At 33.1% G+C, this 22312-nt stretch overlaps 1 protein-coding gene across 1 annotated transcript in view; it reads left to right on the plus strand.

Moving 5' to 3' along the window:
- The window catches only part of LOC100372953 (B9 domain-containing protein 1-like), a 60305-nt gene extending 40353 nt beyond the window's left edge, over positions 1 to 19952 (plus strand). The window contains exon 7 of the mRNA XM_002730893.4: positions 19580 to 19952. Within this exon, the coding sequence (XP_002730939.3) occupies positions 19580 to 19785 (206 nt within the window). The 3' untranslated portion in view covers positions 19786 to 19952. The remainder of the gene's footprint in view (positions 1 to 19579) is intronic.
- Positions 19953 to 22312: the final 2360 nt, after the last annotated feature.

Consider the following 22312-nt stretch of genomic DNA (forward strand, 5'->3'; position numbering starts at 1 on the left):
AATCATCATGAATATTGCACTATCACCTGATCTCATTGGTTCTGTGGATCTAACCAGTCTAATCAGGATTTCCTTAATCATGTGCTGAACACATGCTTGCCATGTAAACATTATTTTCCGTTCCGTTTCAACAGTTTTTCAGTGTATGATTTGTATACTGTTTTACCACCAGTTCCCTCCCTCTTTTCAGCACAAATTCACAAAATAGTCTCTTTTATAGTCTGCACTTTCCTTCAGAAGATTGGGGAAAAAATAGCCAAATTTTTTGAGTAAAAGCTGAATATTGACTCAGATTTTGTCGGTTGGCTCCAAAATATTCATTACTTGCAAAAAAATTGAAGATTATATGAAAAATTTGGGCCAGAAAGTCTGGTGGTGAAAAGGTTGACTCTTTGAACGACAAAAAAATGTTGAATCATTTTGCCAATTTTTTTTTTTTTAATAATTGTTTTGATAATTTTAGATCAAATAGACATAATTTCATATTGGCTTGAATTCTTGGACAAGGTTATGAAAAAAAATAGAGGAAAAACAAAATTATTTTTGTTTTATTTTCTGAATGGTGACAAAAGATGGCTTTGGCATTAAAGGGGCTATTAAGGTAACACAAATAAGTTTGTTACAGTCTGAATTATTCTACTTATATCAGATGTTTGTTGTCTCTTGATCACATCTGTGTACATGTACAGAAACATGTTTCGCTGATGAAAGGATCTTAATGGGGGAGGGGGCTTTATTACTGCTGTAATCGATAAATCAATACATATAGCAAAACAAATAGAAAAAGAAGACCATTATGTTTTGGCCATGCAGATTGAATATTGTGTTTCATGTCCCATTATAATTTTCATGTTGTCTGTTTATTTAATGATTTTTTTCCAATCAAAAATGAAAACCATGATTGTTTTAAATAAATAAAATTTTGTTCCAGCATATAAGTTTCTCTTACCTGTTCTTATCCCCCAACTGCATGGACATAGTTTGGGTGCCTATGAATTGGATTCTGTTTGCAGAGTGAATGTATTGTTTCACATAAATTCAATTTTATTGTGATTCGGTTTTCTGTTGTGTGGCAAATCTAAATTCCATGAAATTATAAGTTTATCTGAATTTTCAAAAACGAAGCAATCGTGTGTGCATAAAAATAAAGCAGAATATATTGTACGGTTATGTTTTTTTTTCTACTATAACATTTTTAGTTTGGATTATCAGACTTCAATTTTGCAGATCACATTGTTTTTTCAATGTGCATCTCAAGAGCAAAAGCTTCTTACTAGTATTTAATAGGCTAGTCTTAAATTTGTAACTAATTTTACATATTTTTCTTGTATCTATATCATGCGTCTAATATCTTCAGCTCACAGGAGTCCTTACTGAAACTCTTTTGATTGTTCTTGCTGAAAACAGCATTGCAGTACATGTGTACATAACATATTACTTCTTAATGAGTGTATGCCAAACCAGATAAATAATATTGAGTAGGTTGTTTCTTCAGTGGAGTGATTTATCTGTCTTTGTTCGGTATTTAAAACAGTGTAAACAAATAGGAACGAGCTAGATTACATTCTTTCTGTATTACTGTACATGAGAAGCCTGACAAATACTTTCCAATTTCCTGAAGCTTTTAGTTTCCTTTTCTCTTCATCTGTGATTAACTCTGCGGAGCAATTAACTTTAACTCAACAGTTGAAAAAAACCTATTATGACAAGATGGCGAGAGTTTAATCAGAGACACATGTTTCTCCATTGTACTTGCATACAATGGTATCATAAACCTTGTAGGAATTTGATTAAGATTATATCTGTATAAATCCTTTTGAACAGATGGGGTAGTGAGGGACAGTCACAAATTATCGCAGTAAGGCAAGTGTCATTTCTACGTTTATAGAGAGGGGGTTAAGTCTCAAGTTCGATCAACAGTGTACCATAAAAATGATATCACAGTGTCAAGGATAAAATCGCATTCAAATGGAAAGTGCTTGCAATTGAACTGTACAATTTTTGTAGCTGAGGAAATGATTTATTAGTTGCTGTTCAGACACAATCTTAAAAGTGTGTCTGTATGTCCTCACCTGTTTGTCTAACATGCCTAGGCTGATTACTTTCAAACTTTACACAAACATTTTGCAAGGCATATGCATGCTCACTCATGTCACGATCCCATTCAAAAGATGGTCAAATGGTTTTTCTACTGAAAATTCATCCAAATCGAGCATTTCTGCTGCTTTTTAACATGATTGGACCTTGATGAACGTTATATATTCAAAATGGCTGACTGGTGGCAATTTTATTTCAGTAAATGCTGTTTCACTACTATATTTAAGATAAACTCATCTGCTTCATCTACGTTATTCTTATGTTTTCAATTATGTACTGTATAAGGAGAAGGTCCTTTTATAAATCAAAATGAATGTTGTTTAAAGCTCTGTGACAATATGAGACAGCCCCTAACTGTATCTACAAGGTTGTTATTGCCAGATAGTATGCTCATTGTACATTTCACAGCTCTGAAGATCATTTCCCCAATGTTATTAAGACATATGTGTGCTTTGTGGAACATGTGCATTAACAATAATATAACGTCAGCTAGCTGGTAAACAACTGTGATGTCAATTGCTGCAGAATAACAGTTTACGTATTCTGTGCGGTAGTGTACACGCTGTGCTCTATGTAGTTCATACACACTGTGGGGTAGTTCATAAACGCTGGACGGCGAGATACCTTGATGTATGTTTCATCATAATCTCTTAACCCATGCATGTAACATTAACAGTGTGTCGCCTAGTCTTCGGCAGTCATCGGACTCTGACAAGATGGTTTGTCATATAATCTTGATATAGTCTTTTCTTGGGAATCTTACTAAAATTCTCAATGTTATCGCAGAAACTATTACACACACAGTGACTGTAGAAAAAAACACTACAGAAACAAAGCTAAATGCAAGAATGCCAAAATATGTTTATGGTACAAATCAACCCTAGAATAAAGACAGATTTCACCAAACAAAGCAGGAAACTGAGAGAAAATTCAAGACGGTGTGGTCTGCAGTGTGAAAAATTAACATTGTAGTCCACACGACTAATGATTGTAAAACCAATTATAGCACTATAGACTGTAAAACCATTTATTTTCACTGACATTTAAGTTCACAAACTTGGCAGGGAAACAATGAATTCTCTTTGTTATTCTACAAGTTCACATGGATTTAAATTAGCTAATTTCACTTATCAGTGAAACCAGTGAATAAAATAATGTGTTTAGAGTATACATGTCTGTGAATGTAACAAATTGCAAACTGTTAATGTAACTTTTTTTGCCTGATTAAGTTAATCCTCTGAATTTTTGAACAGAACATGTATAGCAAAATGATGTAATGATTGACACACATAACATTTAACACTCCCCCCCCCCCCCCCCCGTGCGTAAAATAGTAGTGTTCTAACTTTAATACTGTATAAAATGATATGATGATTCCAATATGAAATATGACCACACATATTGTAAATTTCCTGAGAGAAAATTTTATCATATATTTGTGAGTCCCAATATATATATACCGGTATATATAATTATGGAATATCGCCACAATGAAAGTTTCACCAAAGTTTTTAGGGAGAGGACAGAGAGTCATAATCACTTTCACTTTAAGACAGGGAGTCAAATATTGAAGTTTGCAGGTAATCAACCATATAAGTAGAGGCAAAGCATTTTTGTTTTGAAAATGCTGCATAATTATTGACTTTGAGACATCTATTTTAAATTTTATTTCCTGTACAAAATATGTATTTGGAGAAAAACTGTCTAAAAAGGACATTTTGATAGGGAGCCATGTTTATAGCATACTGCATACATAAGAATTTCTTAAGAATTCTTGACAGCCATAATGGTTTTTTTCACCTCCAAACAAATTTTTGAGATATGGTGATTAGGTCAAAAAAAACACATTTTTATTGATATTTGACTTGCGTCTTCTGTGGAAAGCAGTTTGACAACTACAGATGGTCATACATGGAGCAATGAATTTGATTACTACTACAGATGTATGTTTTGCGACAAACGAAAATACACCACAGCTCCAGGTGGTTGTACATGTACATATCCCTGAATTATTGAAAAAAAAATATTCAATTTCCACTGATATTGAAATACATTGTATGTTCTTTTAATCTAGGCTTAAATGTATTTGCAGTGCCTTGAGAGATCTAGTACTATTCACCATATATCATAGAATTTTTGAAGTTCAAGGGCATTGCAGGTTATTAAATTAGGTATCAATTTTGTGTTTAAGTTTGATCTGTGGTATCTATATAATATGCCACTTAAGGCAGTAATAATTTCTGTAATTATGGTTGCTGCATGAGTACTTTTATTTGTTCAAATCTGGTGTATATATCATAGTGTGACACCCAGGCATTTAAATTTGACCCCTGATTCTATTAAAGTTACATGTACGTGCGACTGTCTCTTCCAATTATACTAGAGAAAATGTTAGGATATATTTATATTCATGTGTATCCTTTGGGACGTATCAAAAAAAGCATTGTCACGCTGTTCGGAAACTGAATAACAAAACTATAATATGGCATTCATTCATTCACGCACACTTTTGCAAAGATTGAAAAATCATGGTACATCAAAACACCTGCGTTGAAGGTACAGTATTTATTTTGAGTAAAAATTTAAGAACTTGTTTTTGTATCAAAATTCTAAGAAAGGAATACATGCAGTATTTCTGTTTGTCGTGATTTTTAAAGTATTCGTTTTCGCAATATGTCCGCTGATGAGTAATTTGTGTCATCTCTCATGGTGCCATCCACTATTATGGGACTTCCTGTCGTAATTGAATGTTCTTTTATGGCTGTCGTGCCTTCCGGCTACTAAGATATACATAAGAGTTGCTGCTTTCAATGTGCTTCTTTTTCAGAATCAATAGCAGATACAATTAATCACTCATTCAAACTGCATATTTCTTGTTATCCAGAAATATGTCAAATCCTTTCTTTGTTGTTGTTTTTGTTTGTTAAAAACTTTATTGCCAGAGTATTCTCCAACAGGGCTGTCTTTGTGGGAATCCCAAATCAAAAATAGATTTCCCTCAAATCAAGTTTGAAACACAAATGAAAATGTTAGGTTATTTTGTTTAAAAAATGTCAATTTAGTTTCACCAAATTACAAATTCTGTAATAGTAAGATGTTTTTTCAAGATTGCTATATAAATAAACGATGTCTCAATGACGTGCCTGTGAATTAGCATAAGTATAGTTGTGTCACAGCAATCATCTGCGTGTGTGCATCAGTGACACGTCATATTCACTTTAACCATGTATTGCTGTTTTAAAGCATGACCGGCTATATGTGCATGCTTGAATTCCAACCCATAAGTAATCTTGTTGTAGTTGAGTTGTAGAATTCATTGATAATTGCCACACACATGTATACAATGAGTAATCTTCACATGTGTGTAAAATGAAAAAAAAATAGATTACTTGAATGGGCAATTATACTTTTGATAATGTTTAGACATTTCTTACTTATTAAAAGCATTGATAGAATACAAGTGCAGCTCAGCAGGTTGATTTACAATATTCAACGTACTCACATGAAGCGACCTGAGCCCTTGATTTGACTAAAGGTTGTTTTTTTTCCTCAACTGCGGTTAAAAGTACATTTTGTATATACATCGTGAACCAGAGATACATGGCATATGCCTTGCAGACTTTTGATAATGTTTAGACATTTCTTACTTATTAAAAGGATTGATAGAGTACAAGTGCAGCTCAGCAGGTTGATTTACAATATTCAACGTACTCACATGAAGCGACCTGAGCCCTTGAATCGACTAAAGGTTGTTTTTTTCCCTCTCAACTGCGGTTAAAAGTACATTTTGTATATACATCGTGAACCAGAGATACATAGCATATGCCTTGCAGATATCATTATTTATCAGAACGGTATTTTCTACTAAATGTGTCCTGGAGGCGTTGACTCCAATCTCTTGGTATCAGAACTCCCACTCATATGTATGGTAATATTGTTCTAGTGATCATGCTGTCACTATGCAACATAATGTATTCTATTTAAGTTGGTGAAGCTCATGTAATTATATTTGTGAAATATATCCAAAGTCATAATATGCCATGCATATGCAATATAAAATTGCATTTATTTTATGCTGGATTTTTAAAATATTGCTAATTTTTATTGTAAATACACGTCTGTAATTTACGTCAACACAAAAGCAAATGTACATGTATATATCTTAATTTAAGATTTGACCCAGGGTGCTTATATAATCTGTTACAGTAAGTAGAGATGGATATCTGTCAAATTACTTTTTTTTTAATGGTAATAATGCCAATTGTTTTTGTTCAGGTAACTGCAAACTTGTCAGCTGGCTAGTATATTTATCTCATGTCGATGATACTTGTTTATAAGCAAGACATAGTGCTGTAAGGGTTTAGAATTATTACCTTAATTTTCATTTATGTTGCTGGTCAGTTTTCTTGCTTATAGCTATAATTTTTTGAAAATGGTAAAAGCTGCTAATCAAGATCAATATATAATATATAGAAAAGGGTAGTTTCACACAATGGTGTTTCTTCAGTCAATTTTTTGGTGGCCACATATACAGGATGACCAGAATTTACATTGACTATTGTTCTAACAGTCTGCTATAACCTTTGAAGATAACGAACAGTTTTCCTTCAGCATTTACTAGGGAAATACTTTGTTCTAAACAGTACCTATTTACCAGGCGAGGACTGTTTTTTTCAGAAATAGGTTGATTTGAGAGCATGTTTACTAGAACCTCAACCCCATTCTTATAGCTATACTAACTATCAGTGATCTCTTGATGAGATGTCTAATCTTACCTTCTCTCTTTTTATGGTACAAAAGTAGATCACTGCCTGAAACATCTGATTCTATTATAATAATAATAATAATAATAATTAAACCATGGATGAATATATCTTATAATAATTTTTACAGCAATACATTTGTAAAAGTTGAGATGGGATATCCATGTACATTTGTACTATAAACAACAATAACGGAAATACATTTTATCAGAGACTGGATACCATAATGCTATTGTCCAAGTCATTGGTAGAGTGGTGATCTTTTATGAATTTTTTCATCACACATATGTCATTATTGATCTACAACAAATATATTTTTAAATTCTTTAGTTGTTGCGTTTGTGTCTTCTGCCGAAATGTTTATATCCGTGCAGTCGTTTGCAAGTTTAATAGATTTCCTCGACTGTTGCCCCTTTTTTTCTGTATAGATACCAAGATGACACAAGTTCATATTTTAGTTGTTTCACACTTCATCAGTGTGACACTTATGCATAAAAAAAAAATATATTTTTTATATTTTACAAACATTACAGCCAACCTGGATGCCATTAATACAACAAACTGTGAAACTGAGAATCTAAAAACACATTTTAAGACTGCTTGAATTTATTCACGATGTTACATTTACACCATATTTTCTTTATTAGAAATGCATAAACCATAAATCCAAAATTGTTGGATCGTTAAAATATTGACACAACTTTGTCATTTACATACGATAAGTGCATGTTAAGGCCTTGCCTTTTGAAAATGGCTTGAGAGTGAAAAATAGCTCACCAAAAATCAGCGATGTATGTACAAATGTAGAGTTATTAATGTGATATTAATATTAAAAAATTATTTTGCACAAAAAAAGGAAAAATGAACCAACTTAAAATTCAGGGAAAAAATGTTGCACAAGCAAATTTCTTATCTTAAAAGGAAAGATCTGCAAATTAAGCAATTACAGTATCTGCATTTTAATAGTAATCACCTTTTACTTGTGAGATTTTTATGTTGCATGTGTTAAGTCTACCAATTAATAAACTTGGAACACGGCTGCTGTCTTCAGAAATACGTGTCTTGTCTTCACAGACAAAAAAAAAAAAAGTATCATTCAAATTTTCATATTGTTTCTTTTTTTATTTTAAAATGTCGTTAATTAGTTGTTACTATGACGAAACCCCATGATGAGACCTTGATGTTTTTCAGGTAATTTTCCTTAATGACGCTGTATATCCTGCAGTTGTATTTTCACAAGATTCACTTTGCATGTAAAAATGCAGCATAGATACACCGCATCACAAGTATTTGAAATGTACATTTGAACGTATCCCAGGGAATACTACACAAACTCCAAATGAACAAACAGGATTATGTTTTTTGTTTTTTTATTCATTTGTATATTGACAGTGAAAATACCCAGTATGTTTTCAAGGGTGCAACGAAATCAACTGCAGTACATATGTGATACTCAAGGTTACATGCTGACTTGTTTTGAACTTGGAGATGTTACTCTACAGATTACAGTCCCAGAGCCCCCAAAGTAATTTTCCACTGTTTACTACAAATGAGAGTTACATGTACATAACAATTAATTTGAAACTCTATTTGAATCCACTGAGTATATGGGTACATATTATTCCACACAGGTTTCATTAACCTTGAATTAATGCTGTATCCGTTTTCTACCATAATAATATAAACCATCTACCATAGTTGAATGAATGAATTAATGAATGAATGAGAGTGAGCAAGTGAATGAATGAATGAATGAATGAATGAATGAATATCTGATATCGTCAAAACCATTTGCATTGTGTGCATGGTCACCATTGGCAGCAACTTAACATATACAGTATGGAGAACTAGAATGCCATTTGGTGTCAGTTTTAGTTTTATATATAATCTATTTTGTTTTAAAAGATCATCGAAGCATACATATAATCCAACTGTAATTTGATTTCATTTTGTAAATCCACAGTGATTGATGACTCATTTAGTTGTTAAAGTGTTGTATTTATCATTATGAAAAATGGACTTTTATTTATTGCTCTAACAATTGTGGCTCATGTACAAAACACAGGATAAATATAAATGTGTGAATGTACGCCTGCACACACATGTGTGTGCGTTTTTTTTATGTTATTTACTTACAGTACAAAATAATATTATGAAAGTATTTTCATATTGTTGCCTGTGTGATTTGGCACAGCTGACTCTGCTTGTTCATTGATGGGAAGTATACTCAGTTTGGTTTCCAGTGTGTGTATAACATGTGTTTGTTTATTCTGACCTTGGATATCAATATTTGTGTGCACATGTACATGTACATTAAAAACAAGTAGCAATGCTGTGAACAAAATTGACAGTGAAGTTTTGATGTGTCATAAATTTGAACTTGTATTCTCTATTTTGCCTACAGTTACGTACGTAGCTTCTATATCCCAATTGATTCATACACAGTGTAGCATAGTGGTTGCAGCCCCAATGTTGTCCTTATACTCATATGCTTGAATATCCAGCAGAGAATAGTACTTAAAAAGGAGAATTCCAAATAGCATTGACATTCAGTGTATAGAGCCTTTGCATGTGTCAAAGAAATAAGCATTGAAGATCAATGCAAGTCAATGACAATTATCCGAGTCAATGATTATAACTACCGGTAGTCCACTGAGTGAATATGCAGTTTTCTTTCATGACACATGCGTAACTGCATTTTGAACAATTTGCATGACGATATTCAGCAATTACCGGTACATCTTCTTTATGTGTCTGCAAATGTTCAGTTCTGATTGGCTGTCATGGTCATGAGATATCAATTATAACAAAATTTTTACATTAATTTTATTAATCTTCCCCTCCCACAATGGACATTGAATATGGTACGTATAATGATTACTATATAACTGCATGCTGCACGATATTGAAATGCTGCACTCTTGCTCTGATCGGTTGGTACCACGTGCAGAGCTTGAAGTCAGTGCTTGTACATACGTCATGATTGTGTGTGTGTGCGCGACTCGTAAACATTTGTATAGATGGTTTAAATCGCAAACCGACTATTATTTGTTCAGCTTAAAAATTCCTGGTACTTTTCATTTAGAAAATTCCCATTGTTGTTTCCTTGCGAACTTCTACGCTTAACTAAAATACAAGTATTTTACCAGTGTATTCAATTTTTCAGCAGTTTGTTGTATTATTAAAATAAAGGACTCCTCCCTGGTAACAGGGCTCAGATGAGGATACTTGTTTAAATAATAGGCCAGACTACGTCTGACCCATTTTTGTTCACATTCACGTCCTTGCCCTGTTATTCGGAAAGGTCTAAACGTGACAATGTGTGCGACTTCATCTCACACATTATCTTGCGATATACCCTCATTATTGGTTAATCACCACCATCAGAATTAGGTTAAATTTTTTTTATGAAATGACTTGCAAATAGAGGTTTACATTATCTTCTGATAATGACGTCATAAAAACCTCTACGGGTAATTCTGATTGTAGTGATTTATAACACGCATTAATGAGCAGTGTTCCTTCGTTTATTTCCTAATTATGTCACGTGTATTTCTTATACATTAGCTCTGGTTAACAAAATAGTGCAAGTATAAATGTACGCGTTAGATTAAAGAGACTATTGATACAGTGAGAAATTATTGAATCTAAGTGCTTTCAGTTGTTGTGAGCCACGATGATGATGTGCACTTTACATTCTACTAGACTACTTCATATATATCAATGTACTTCGTTATACTGAACCTAATACCCTACTTGAATGATGTATGCAAGTGTTTGGCCAATTATACAGCCTCTGTTTTGAACTGGAAATGTATTATCCGATTTGATGAGATTAAAAATGACATGGCTTATTGTTCGTTATGCAAATACAAATTAATCTTTAGATTGTCCGCTTTCCTTGATCCATGTGCACTTTGCTTCAGGCATGTTATTGATTTTGCAATTTTATTGCAATAATACAGTTACTACGTTCGCTGTGAGATCAATAAACGTCTCTGTATATTCCCATCGTTTATTGCATCTTTTCATGTTTAATCATTAATACGAACAAAAGGCTGTTTAATAAGCAGATACATGCATTGACGGTGAATCGCGTGCTTGTCTGTGTGTGTTGCATTGCTTAGCTAGGCAGAACTAGTTGACTCCCGTGTGCGAAGCACAAAAGGGAGTCTTCGCAGTTACCCTGTCTGTATGTCTGTATGTATGTCTGTATGTATGTATGTATGTATGTATGTATGTATGTATGTATGTCACTTTTTTTGTTCCACCGTTATCTCAAGAACCACTAATCAAATGTTGGTGAAACTTGGTACATAGATGCTCTGGGATAATGCGCAGAGTTGATTAGGTTTTGGTAAAAATCTATGAATATTAATTACCTAATTTGCATGATAATTAGCTGATTTTTAGCTGTTCCATGACTGTTCCACTGATATATGAAGAACCACTCATTGGATTTTGATGAAACTTGGCAAATGGATGCTCTGAACTAATGCGCAGATTTGATTTGTTTTGGGTAAAAATCTATGAATATTAAATACCTAATTTGCATGATAATTAACTGATTTTAAGCTGTTCCATGACTGTTCCACTGATATTTGAAGAACCACTCATTGGATTTTGATGAAACTTGGCACATGGATGCTCTGATCTAATGCGCAGATTTCATTAGTTTTGGGTAAAAATCTGTTTATATTAATTACCTAATTTGCATAATGATTAATAAATTTTCGGCTTTTCCACTGATATCTCAAGTACTAATCATAACATTTCAATAAAACTTGGTACATAGATGTCATATGAGACTGCACAGACTTGATAGTTTTTAGGGTAATATCAGTACATATTAATTACCTAATTTGCATAATTAATTAATTTTCAGTTATTGATATTTCAAGTAGTAATGAACACATTTCAATGAAACATGGTACATAGTTACTTGAGGACTGTGCAGAGACCTAATTAGTTTTTGGAGAAATATTTGTGCATATTAATCACCTTATTAGCATAATTAGTTAATTTTCAGCCCTTCACCTGATATCTCAAGTACTAATCATCACATTTCAATGAGACTTGCGACATAGATCTTCTAGGACTATGCAGAGACCTGATTAATTTTAGGATAAATTATTGTGCATATTAACTACTAATTTGCTTAATTAGTCCTAAGAACCACTCATTGAATTTTAATGAAACTTTTAAAGAGTACTCATCACATTTCAATGAACCTACATGTGTAGGACTATACACCATATTAGTTTTGGTAAATATTTATGCTTCTTAATCACCTAATTAACATAATTAATTAATTAATTAATTAATTAATACTGATATCTCAAGTATTGATCATCACATTTGAATAAAACTTGGTACATAAATGCTCGAGGACAATAGACAGCCTGATTAATTTTGGGTTAAAATCTGTTCATATTAATTCTCTTAATTAGCACAATAATTAATAATTTGTTGGTTCTAATCACATTTCAATGAAACTTGGTGCATAGATATTACATTACGCAGATCTTATTACTTTTACATTGCGCAGACCTTATTAGTTTTACACTTAAATGTGTTCATATTAGTTACCTTATTTGCATAATTAGTTTTCTGCATTTCCATCAATATCTCAAGTTCAAGTAATTTTGAATTAATTTTTAATGTGTCTCCAATACTCTCAGCACACAGGAGTTCTTTCTAAGCTTTCTTTGATTTTAGTTATAGTGGTAGAAATTATACATTATTTCTTAGCCAAATATTAAGTTTTTTAACAGCTTGTTGATTGCTGGGGAGGTTGTTCTTCAAGAAAAAAAAAGTTGTATTTAAATGTATAGACGACTCAAGGCACAAACAAAAATGCTATTGGCCCTGATTTCTTTTACACTTACACACAAATAAGCTATATAGCTTCTATAGGTTTAGTATATTCTCTGTGACTATCCTCGGAGCTATAATACTCATCTAACTTGGCAATACTAAGAATACCCCCGGTACTGACGATTCAAGTTATTGAGTAGGACATTAAGTGATATCGAAATAACTAAGTTTATTAATATTAATACAGTGTGTGTGATTCACATTGAATAATAATAATAATAATACTATGATTGTCTGTAGAGTCGTTCCATTAACTACATATATCTGCTGTGTACGTGCTTCTGCTAGTGTGTGACATAATGTGAGCTAGATGTAGGTCACACAACTTAGGTTTTTTTATTTTGCCATTAAAATATACATTCTTATTTTCTATTATAGTGTGTTCTTTTGGTTGAAAGGCATTTTTTTCAAAGACATAATAATTGTTTGCTGTATATTATAGCTCTAGATGCAGACAGTGTTTAAATGGTCTATCATCTTAGCTTGTTCTTTTCAGTGATTCTCATCGGTTACGTTTTGATTGAACTTAGTGACACTCAATTAGCCAGTGAGTTTCCAAGATGAATGTGTGCCAGTAACCTACCCCAGGGTACACTGCGTTCAATCTCGACTCGTTAGATCGCTATTCACATGCTATTCAATTATGGCATTTGTTCATTACATCAGGGCTGGATCACCAATCAAATTTGCTCTGACATGGCTGTGATGATTAACTGTATACTGTAAGCTATTTGTTTTTACTACACATGTAATAACTAAGAAACATTTAAAGCACAACAAGCTTCTTACATGCAGTTATTTGATCCTTCATGTACCAGTATACAATGTATGTGTAATTTGTGGAGAATCTGAACATAAAATAAATTGTAATGTTGAATTTTTATTCTCTTTATCTGTTCATCAGCTTATCTTTTTTTGCTCTTATAGTCCTTGAGCAAAGTGATTAATAATTTAGAAGGTAGTTTTTATATGAAAACAAGTTGATATTACGGTACTGCAAAATCATGTGAAGTGTCAGTCTTTGGGATTGTAAGTTGTCATTGGGTGAGGAGGGATCATTGAACAGAAGTTTCAGAGAGGTGTTTATTATTGTCATAATGTCCTTTTCAAACCACTGCTCTGCAATCCCCTAGGTTGTACCAGTGCATCATGGGAATATGTAAAGTACATGGTTCTCTATTGGTACACATGCAGCCATCATCATTTCAACCAGAGGTGTTAAATTCATTGTGCGGACAAGCACTATTATCTGATTTGAAAGACCCTGTTGAGGTGCTTTGTTCAACACCCAAGGAAGTTTTTTAGTTTCATGATTGATTGTTTAATTTGTGACAGTTACCGTATTGCTGTGATCATAAGGTTTTTTTTTTATTTGTTTCCAAAAAAAATAACATTTTCTAAACACATGCCCTGAAACTATTGACAGTGTGACTAATGCAATTTCAGTTATTTATTCTGATAAAATCAAGTTGGTATAACCACAGTCTATTCCTTCTATCCCCGGTCTGGAAACGACAAGCGTTGTTTTGTCTCGAACCGGGTTGCGGGTAAACAAACCATTCACACCCAGGCTGCAGAATCAGGAAATCAGACAGATTACGATACCGGCAAATTTACCATCATGCAAAGTGATACCTCATTGTATGACTTCACTCTGACCTCAAATTAAGGCAACTACAATGTAAACAAAACATGTAAACAAAATTAGCACTATGAAAATTTAGGTTTTTGAATCCTGATACGTATCAAAACTAGTCTACCAACTCATAAACATCCAGTTCCTACCATGTAAAGATTAATATCGGGAATTGAGTTCATCTTCTAATTTTAATAGGGAAAAAAACAGTGCTAAACAAATCTTGTCAAAATGGCGTTGTTCATGTTAACGTAGTCGATCATTTGTATTTACGTTCGAAAAGAGCTTCCATAAGAATCGTCCAATTTAACATTAATAAAATGCGGTGTGACAAATAACAAATCAGCCCACCATTTTTTAGCTCCGCTGTCGACTTTGTCGAGCGGAGCTTATCATATGAGTGATTGTCCGTCGTCGTCGTCGTCGTCCGTGTCAATGTTTTACTTTTTCGACTTCTTCTTGAAAACTACAAGCCTAAATGCTTTGATACTTGGTGTATATGTACCTTGGGTAGACCTCTCTTAGGTTTGTTCATTTCATGTTGATATCTTTAATTCTCTAATTTTGGTGAATATTTTTGTCATTTTTGGTAAAAACTGATATTTTCGACTTCTTGTTAAAAACCGCAAGTGCAATTGCTTTGATATTACATCTATAGGTACTACATGTGGACCTCTCTCAGATTTGTTAATTTTGTAATGATATCTTTAATTCTTTAATTTTGGTGAATATTTTTGTCATTTTTGGTAAAAACTGATATTTTCGACTTCTTGTTAAAAACCGCAAGTCTAATTGCTTTGATACTACATATATAGGTACTACATGTGGACCTCTCTCAGATTTGTTCATTTCGTGATGATATCTTCAATTCTCTAATTTTGGTGAATATTTTTGTCATTTTTGGTAAAAACTGATATTTTCGACTTCTTGTTAAAAACCGCAAGTGCAATTGCTTTGATATTACATATATAGGTACTACATGTGGACCTCTCTCAGATTTGTTCATTTTGTAATGATATCTTTAATTCTCTAATTTTGGTGAATATTTTTGTCATTTTTGGTAAAAACTGATATTTTCGACTTCTTGTTAAAAACCGTAAGTGCAATTGCTTTGATATTACATATATAGGTACTACATGTGGACCTCTCTCAGATTTGTTCATTTTGTAATGATATCTTTAATTCTCTAATTTTGGTGAATATTTTTGTAATTTTTGGTAAAAAGTGATATTTTCGACTTCTTGTTAAAAACCGCAAATGCAAATGCTTTGATATTACATATATAGGTACTACATGTGGACCTCTCTCAGATTTGTTCATTTTGTAATGATATCTTTAATTCTCTAATTTTGGTGAATATTTTTGTCATTTTTTGGTGAAAAGTGATATTTTCGACTTCTTGTTAAAAACCGCAAGTGCAATTGCTTTGATATTACATATATATGTACTACATGTGGACCTCTCTCAGATTTGTTCATTTTGTAATGATATCTTTAATTCTCTAATTTTGGTGAATATTTTTGTAATTTTTGGTAAAAAGTGATATTTTTGACTTCTTGTTAAAAACCGCAAGTCCGATTGCTTTGATATTACATATATAGGTACTACATGTTGACCTCTCTCAGATTTGTTCATTTTGTGATGATATCTTCAATTCTCTAGTTTTGGTGAATATTTTTGTCATTTTTGGTAAAAAGTGATATTTTCGACTTCTTGTTGAAAACTGTAAGTCCGACTGCTTTGATATTACATATATAGGTACTACATGTGGACCTCTCTCAGATTTGTTCGTTTTGTGATGATATCTTCAATTCCCTAATTAATTTATTTTGGTGAATATTTTTGTAATTTTTGGTAAAAAGTGATATTTTCGACTTCTTGTTAAAAACTGTAAGTCCGATTGCTTTGATACTATTCATATTGTTCATTTTCTAATGATGTCTTCAGTTCTTTAATTGAAATGTGCATTGCTAACAGCGGAGCTATCTCAGCCGATAGGCTGCTTGTTTAATGATATGTTTCGATCATAAAATGTCAAAATCGAAGACAAATATTTGGGTATCGTGCCTGAAGAAGGGTAAATAAAGTATAGTTCATTTCAATTACCCCAAAAATCAAACATGAACAATTTTTGGGTAAAGGTATGAAAATTTGTTGCGAAAATGTGCCGCTGCTGGTAAAATAGATGAATTAAAGAACTACTCGCCAGCTAAAATATGACCTGATACAGATATCCTGCTTAAAAAATTATGTGAAAAAGCATGAATTCTGGAATAAACAACTAAGTTGTAAAAAAACACATAGCAATGACATTGTCAAAAATAGTGACTGACTGTGTATTGATCACGTGACAATGCTTTGCGCATACCCGCAATGTGCCTTCGCCACAATGACCGTTTCCAGACCGGGGATAGAGGGACTTCGGTATAACGTTTTCATTTCTCTGTCTTCCATGGAACATGTGCCAAAATGAAAAATCTAGCACCATCCTGCAAGTGTTGGGACAATTGTCATATTTTGTTTTGTTTTTTTGATAAACCCAGTTTCTGCCTTTAATGTGGCCGTCATTGCGCGCAGACTCCATATGAATGAATCTTTTTTTTTATCCAAAGGCCATAATTTCAAACATATCTACTTTATTTAATTACTCATGGTATATAAGGCCTATCTATATATTTCTTCTTTGGAGAAGAGAACTGTGACATTTATTTTGCGTAAAGGCTGCATGTGTATATATTTAAATATTAATGTATCTCACTTTGCATAACAATGAATATGATGGATGCACTACACTATTACCAAAGAGAATACTTGTCTCCATCCAATCGCATGTTGGGTCTGAAGAGTCCATAAAATTCACTGTAAACACTGTTGAGACATCAAACCGTACCAACATTAGTAATTGATGCAAAGCTTTCAGGTTCTATTAATGCAGTTTCAGATACTTGAACTTGGTAACAACTGCAAATCTTCAAGTTCAAGGTTTACCACTCACTCAAACCTGTTGTTACCTTCCTGTTTTAGAAATGCTTTAATACACAGTTCAGTGTTACATTTCTGTAACAAGACATAGTATGACCTTGAACTTAAAAATTGCGAATTATACCAAATGAATTGACTTTTTAGTTGCTTTTTTTTTTAACTATTATCGTAACTTAATAATGTTTTCCCATAATCTGTCGTTGTTGTTGACTTCACTGTTACCCTTGATGTGGTTCTATCAATCTTTATTATGCTATAATTATTTGAAAGTTCAATTTTGGTGATATTTGAATACATAATTAAAAACAAATTTGATTTTAAAGATTTGAATAGTAAAAAAAAAATTCCATTCAAACAAATATGTATATTCACAAGTTATACAATTTTAACATACAATCAATGTTAAAACATGCATATTGTTAAAACGTAGACCTCTCGTAATGTAACGAATAATGTGCACATATCAATAAATACTAGTGCTATTCAAATTTCTGAAAAAAAACCCGGAGTAATGAGGACAGTATGAATGGTGAGAAAATGGTGGTGCATTCACTATGTCTTGTACTACTCAATGGGAACACTGCTTTTAGACCACGTCACATTTACAGCATGTGTGTGTATGTGTGTACGAGTTGTCAAAGGGATTATCCCTGTAATTTGTATGCTGATTTCCATGCAGCCTTTCAATGCTGGTTGCCCCTGTACACCCGGCATTCTTCTCTAGCAATTTGTGGAGTAATAGGATGGTATTACGCAAGTCCTATCGCTAGACTCAATAAGGCTGTTGTGATGTTAGTTTGTAAGCTTTGAGTTTTTAAGTACATTTGTGTCCATAACAAGCAAATGTTGGGATTAATGCTATGAAATTAGTGTAGTCAGGAAAAAGCTTTGATAAGGCTGAGGTCTCATCATATTTTACATATCAGGAAGTTGTGTTATGCTAACATGTAAACATGATTTACAGTTGCCATACTTACAGCTGATATGTATCATCTACCGTACTGTAGTTGGTTTGAAAAAACGAATCGCTGTTGTTCAGCTTAGTTGCAGACAATTTCATTATCTGACTCTCTGTGAGATAGTGCAGTATCATGAATTTACTGAGGCATTTCTATAGATGCTTGTTTTTTTCACCTACAATTAAATTATTGCTATCCGCAAATTGGGTACTGATTATGCTTTGCTGCCTTCAAGGGCTCAGTTATCACATAAATTGGATAATTGGTCTCAGTCAGAGTGGACATTATATAATATATTTGCCCTATATGCGTTGCTGTGTTACTTCTTTCTCATTTTCTTGTTGATAAACATGATGTCTCCTTCTGTCAGCTGTTACTTGTATTTCAGTTTCTCATGCATATCACACATCTCAAACTAGCTCCTGTGTTATACACATGACCTAGCTATTGTGAGATGACATTTCTTCAAGTCCACTGCTCATTTTGTAAATAGGAAATATCTAATTAGTACCTAGCCTTGCCGTGTTGAATTCAGAACCGCTGCTTTGTCCTCATCCTATACAGATCTCACAACCTGATTAGACCACTGTGACATGATAGATGGGTTGCTATAGCGTTTGCGAGAAAAGAGAGAGAGAGGCATCTTATACTTTGCACCATGTATTCAACTACAGTAGGGCAGGCTAATACAGACTACAGAGAGTGACATGATTAGAGTTCTAGTGTGATTATCAGAAATTAATGCTTATCGTCTCTTGCGATGATCAATCATATGTACATTGCAATTTACATTTCGATCTACACCTAGATGTTTTTCTGTGATAAAATATACATAATTCTCTGCTTGCAGACTTCTCATGGATAAATCAATAAATTTTACTTATGTTTTAAATGGTAAGGCTATTAGTCGGTCTGTTTAGATATGCGTCTATTACAAATACAATCTGCAAGATTTGATTATTTTCTCATTTATTCTTTGTGAAAAATCTGTGACTACTTCAATTTTGTTTTTACTTTTTCATTGCGTATTATATTAAATGTGTCTTAATATATATACGATAAGTTTGTACATTGCAAATTGTATGAAATCAATGAGAATAACCTCATACTCGTCAATCCTGTGTGTTTACTTTGCATATGTTAGTATGGTCTTAATGTATTTTTTATGGTAATGCTTTTTAATTATTGATTCTATTATGCTTGGTATTTTTCTTATGTATGCATATTTAATAACCCCCCCATCTGTCTTCATTCATTCTCTGCAGTTACAAGAGTCAAGTCACAAGGCTCCGTTCGAGTGACTTTCAATGTAGTATCACGTGATATGAAGAAGCTTGGCTATGATGTAGTACCGTCCACACTGTCCATTCCAAGTGCCGCAACGGCTTCTGCGATGGCATCAAACCCTACCACTGGCGCTGGAGCTGCAGCAGTGCCAACAGCCAATGTATTTGCCATGAAAACTTCATAGCACAGTAGCTGTTTCCGCAAACCTGTTTTTGCGTGTTTTTTTTACTGAAACTATTTATACTTAAATCAGGTGTACAGTCGATGGTTTTGTAAAAATTATTTAAAAATCATACTTTTGTAATTATCGATGAAATTTATAGCATAAAATAAACTTAAATAAGTTTTAAATGAGTATTTAGAATCAGTTTGCTCAGTAGGATTATATCTTGTAATTTTGATCTTCTTGATTTTAGTTTAATTGTCATCAAGATATTGTACACTAATGAAGGGGATATTAGTTCAACATTTGACTAATTTTTGCTCAAAATATCTTTTTATGGAATACCCGGTAGAGTTGTTGGGGAGAAAACTAAATTCGTGTTTTCAAGGAAATGGGTATTGTTACCTTTTATGTTTGGTGGCATCCATAATTGTTAAGAGAAGGTTATTGAAATAATTTGTTTCGCATTTATTCATACTTGAAATAAACAGTTTAACAGCAGTATTTTTAATAAATCGTCCAGACTGTTGTTATAAACCATCAAACACTTAATTTAGTCTTTTTCTTTTTAAAGATATTTTGCATGTAAGATAATCCGGGCTTACCTGGACAGTTAACCCAATCATGAAATGCTTCTCTGATTCAGGATTATCTGTTGATTTCCCTCAGGCTTGCCACTCACCACTTCATGATGGTTGTTAAGCTGATTGTTGTAACTAAAATGTTGAATTTGTATTCATCCATCGGTTTTCCCAATAGGGATTACCATGTGAAATTCACTATACATAGTCATTACATGCTCACACATCTCCATGTAATCAAAAGTGTGTTTATATGAGGTCATTATTTTCGCAATCAACAGTTGCAATCAACAATGATTGCAATCAACAATTGCAAAACTAGTTTGTCAAATATAGTGCACCAACTGAAGGTGATCTGTGTAGATGAATGTGCAATATGCATGGTGATATCACAGGCTGGAATTTTTCTTTCTAATCTTCTCCAAATAGACATAATCTTCTTGATCACCAATATTCAGTGTGTGAAGTTCAGGTGTGCATTCAGAAAACAGCCCACAACAACTGATCCCATAGCTGAACAAATGTGATTAATAAACATTTTGAAGAAAAAAACTGTTCAAGGGTGGGGTTCGATCATAACGTAAATAACGTTGAACATTTTATGTTGATGTCATTCGTGAATGTATGCATTTATACTGTTGAGCTTAGCATGTTCATTAGTTGTACATTCAAATATCAGTACCAAACTGTTGATTAGTGGTGAATGTCTATATACAGCTTCTAAAGAGAATTTGTAATTATGTTAACAATTGTATACATCAGTATGTATCAAAGCCATTACAAATTTGTTAGTTTATCATATCCCAAATGCTTGTTTTTTTCTTAAAGTTACACAGATGTTGTTTTAGATGACCAATTACTCAAATGCACTGTAATAATTCAGATTAGTTTGTATTAATAAATCACATTTGTCATCCTTTCCCTTGTGTGTGTGTGTGTGTGCAGCTTATTTATTGTCCTCTCCATCGATTGTGGTGATGTCGCGACAGCTGTGAAATGTATTGTTTCGGTGCAGATGCAGTGGCCTCAGGCATTACAAATGAGTGTCCTACATACAAACGTACGTTTAGTGGTTCAGTGAGGTATAACTGTACATGTAGACTACGGTTCACATCAACTGTTCTGCTATGTATTTATGAGGCTGACAGTGTTGAACTTGAACTAATTGCATCACTGACAGATCTCACTGCTGACACAGTATCAACTTTATCTCCAACATGGAAAGACTGCAAACCAACACACAACATGAAATACGGGATTGAACCTCACAATCCCGGAATCTGCAGCCATGCTACCTACCACTCCCACCCCACTCTCAAGGTTTGATCTGAGGTTTGGTAAAGTGTAAATGCTCAATAGAATTTCATTTGATTACTTTCCAGCAAAATCTACCTAATAAATTACTCTACATTGCTGTCCTTATATCTGTTGATGATACACCAGACTCTTGGCACCACAGGCTTGTTTGATCTTTACATATCTGTTTGTAAAGGCATATTTACATGCTTATCAGAGCTGTGTGTGTATGGTATTATTTAATATTTATGTTATTGAATGTTTGCGTAAGTCACATGTTATATAAATGTCACAAGATGGCGTATATACTGCAACTGTTATCTGTGGAATGTTATGTGAAGCACAATCTTTATCAGGAGGAAAAATTTAATCACAAGCCATTGTGACCATGCTAGAGTTGTTTGCATGATTAGGCCTTTTATTACATGTATATGGTCCAGATTTTTTGTTTGAATTATTGCGAAATAACACATCCGTGTAGCCAACACATCCGTGACACCAATAATGAAAAAGTAGTGTTTTCCTTTCAGTTGTGCACAGGACGAAGGTAAAAGCATTGTAGTAAAAGCAGATCAGTTCGTTGAGTCAGGGAGAGTATAGCGAATGACATTAAGTTTTGCACGTATTAGTACTTTAATTTGCACAGCAATAAACTTGAATATAATAATGTA

The sequence above is a fragment of the Saccoglossus kowalevskii genome, chromosome 8 (assembly GCF_978046115.1).
Source record: "Saccoglossus kowalevskii chromosome 8, keSacKowa6.1, whole genome shotgun sequence".
NCBI classification, from domain to species: domain Eukaryota; kingdom Metazoa; phylum Hemichordata; class Enteropneusta; family Harrimaniidae; genus Saccoglossus; species Saccoglossus kowalevskii.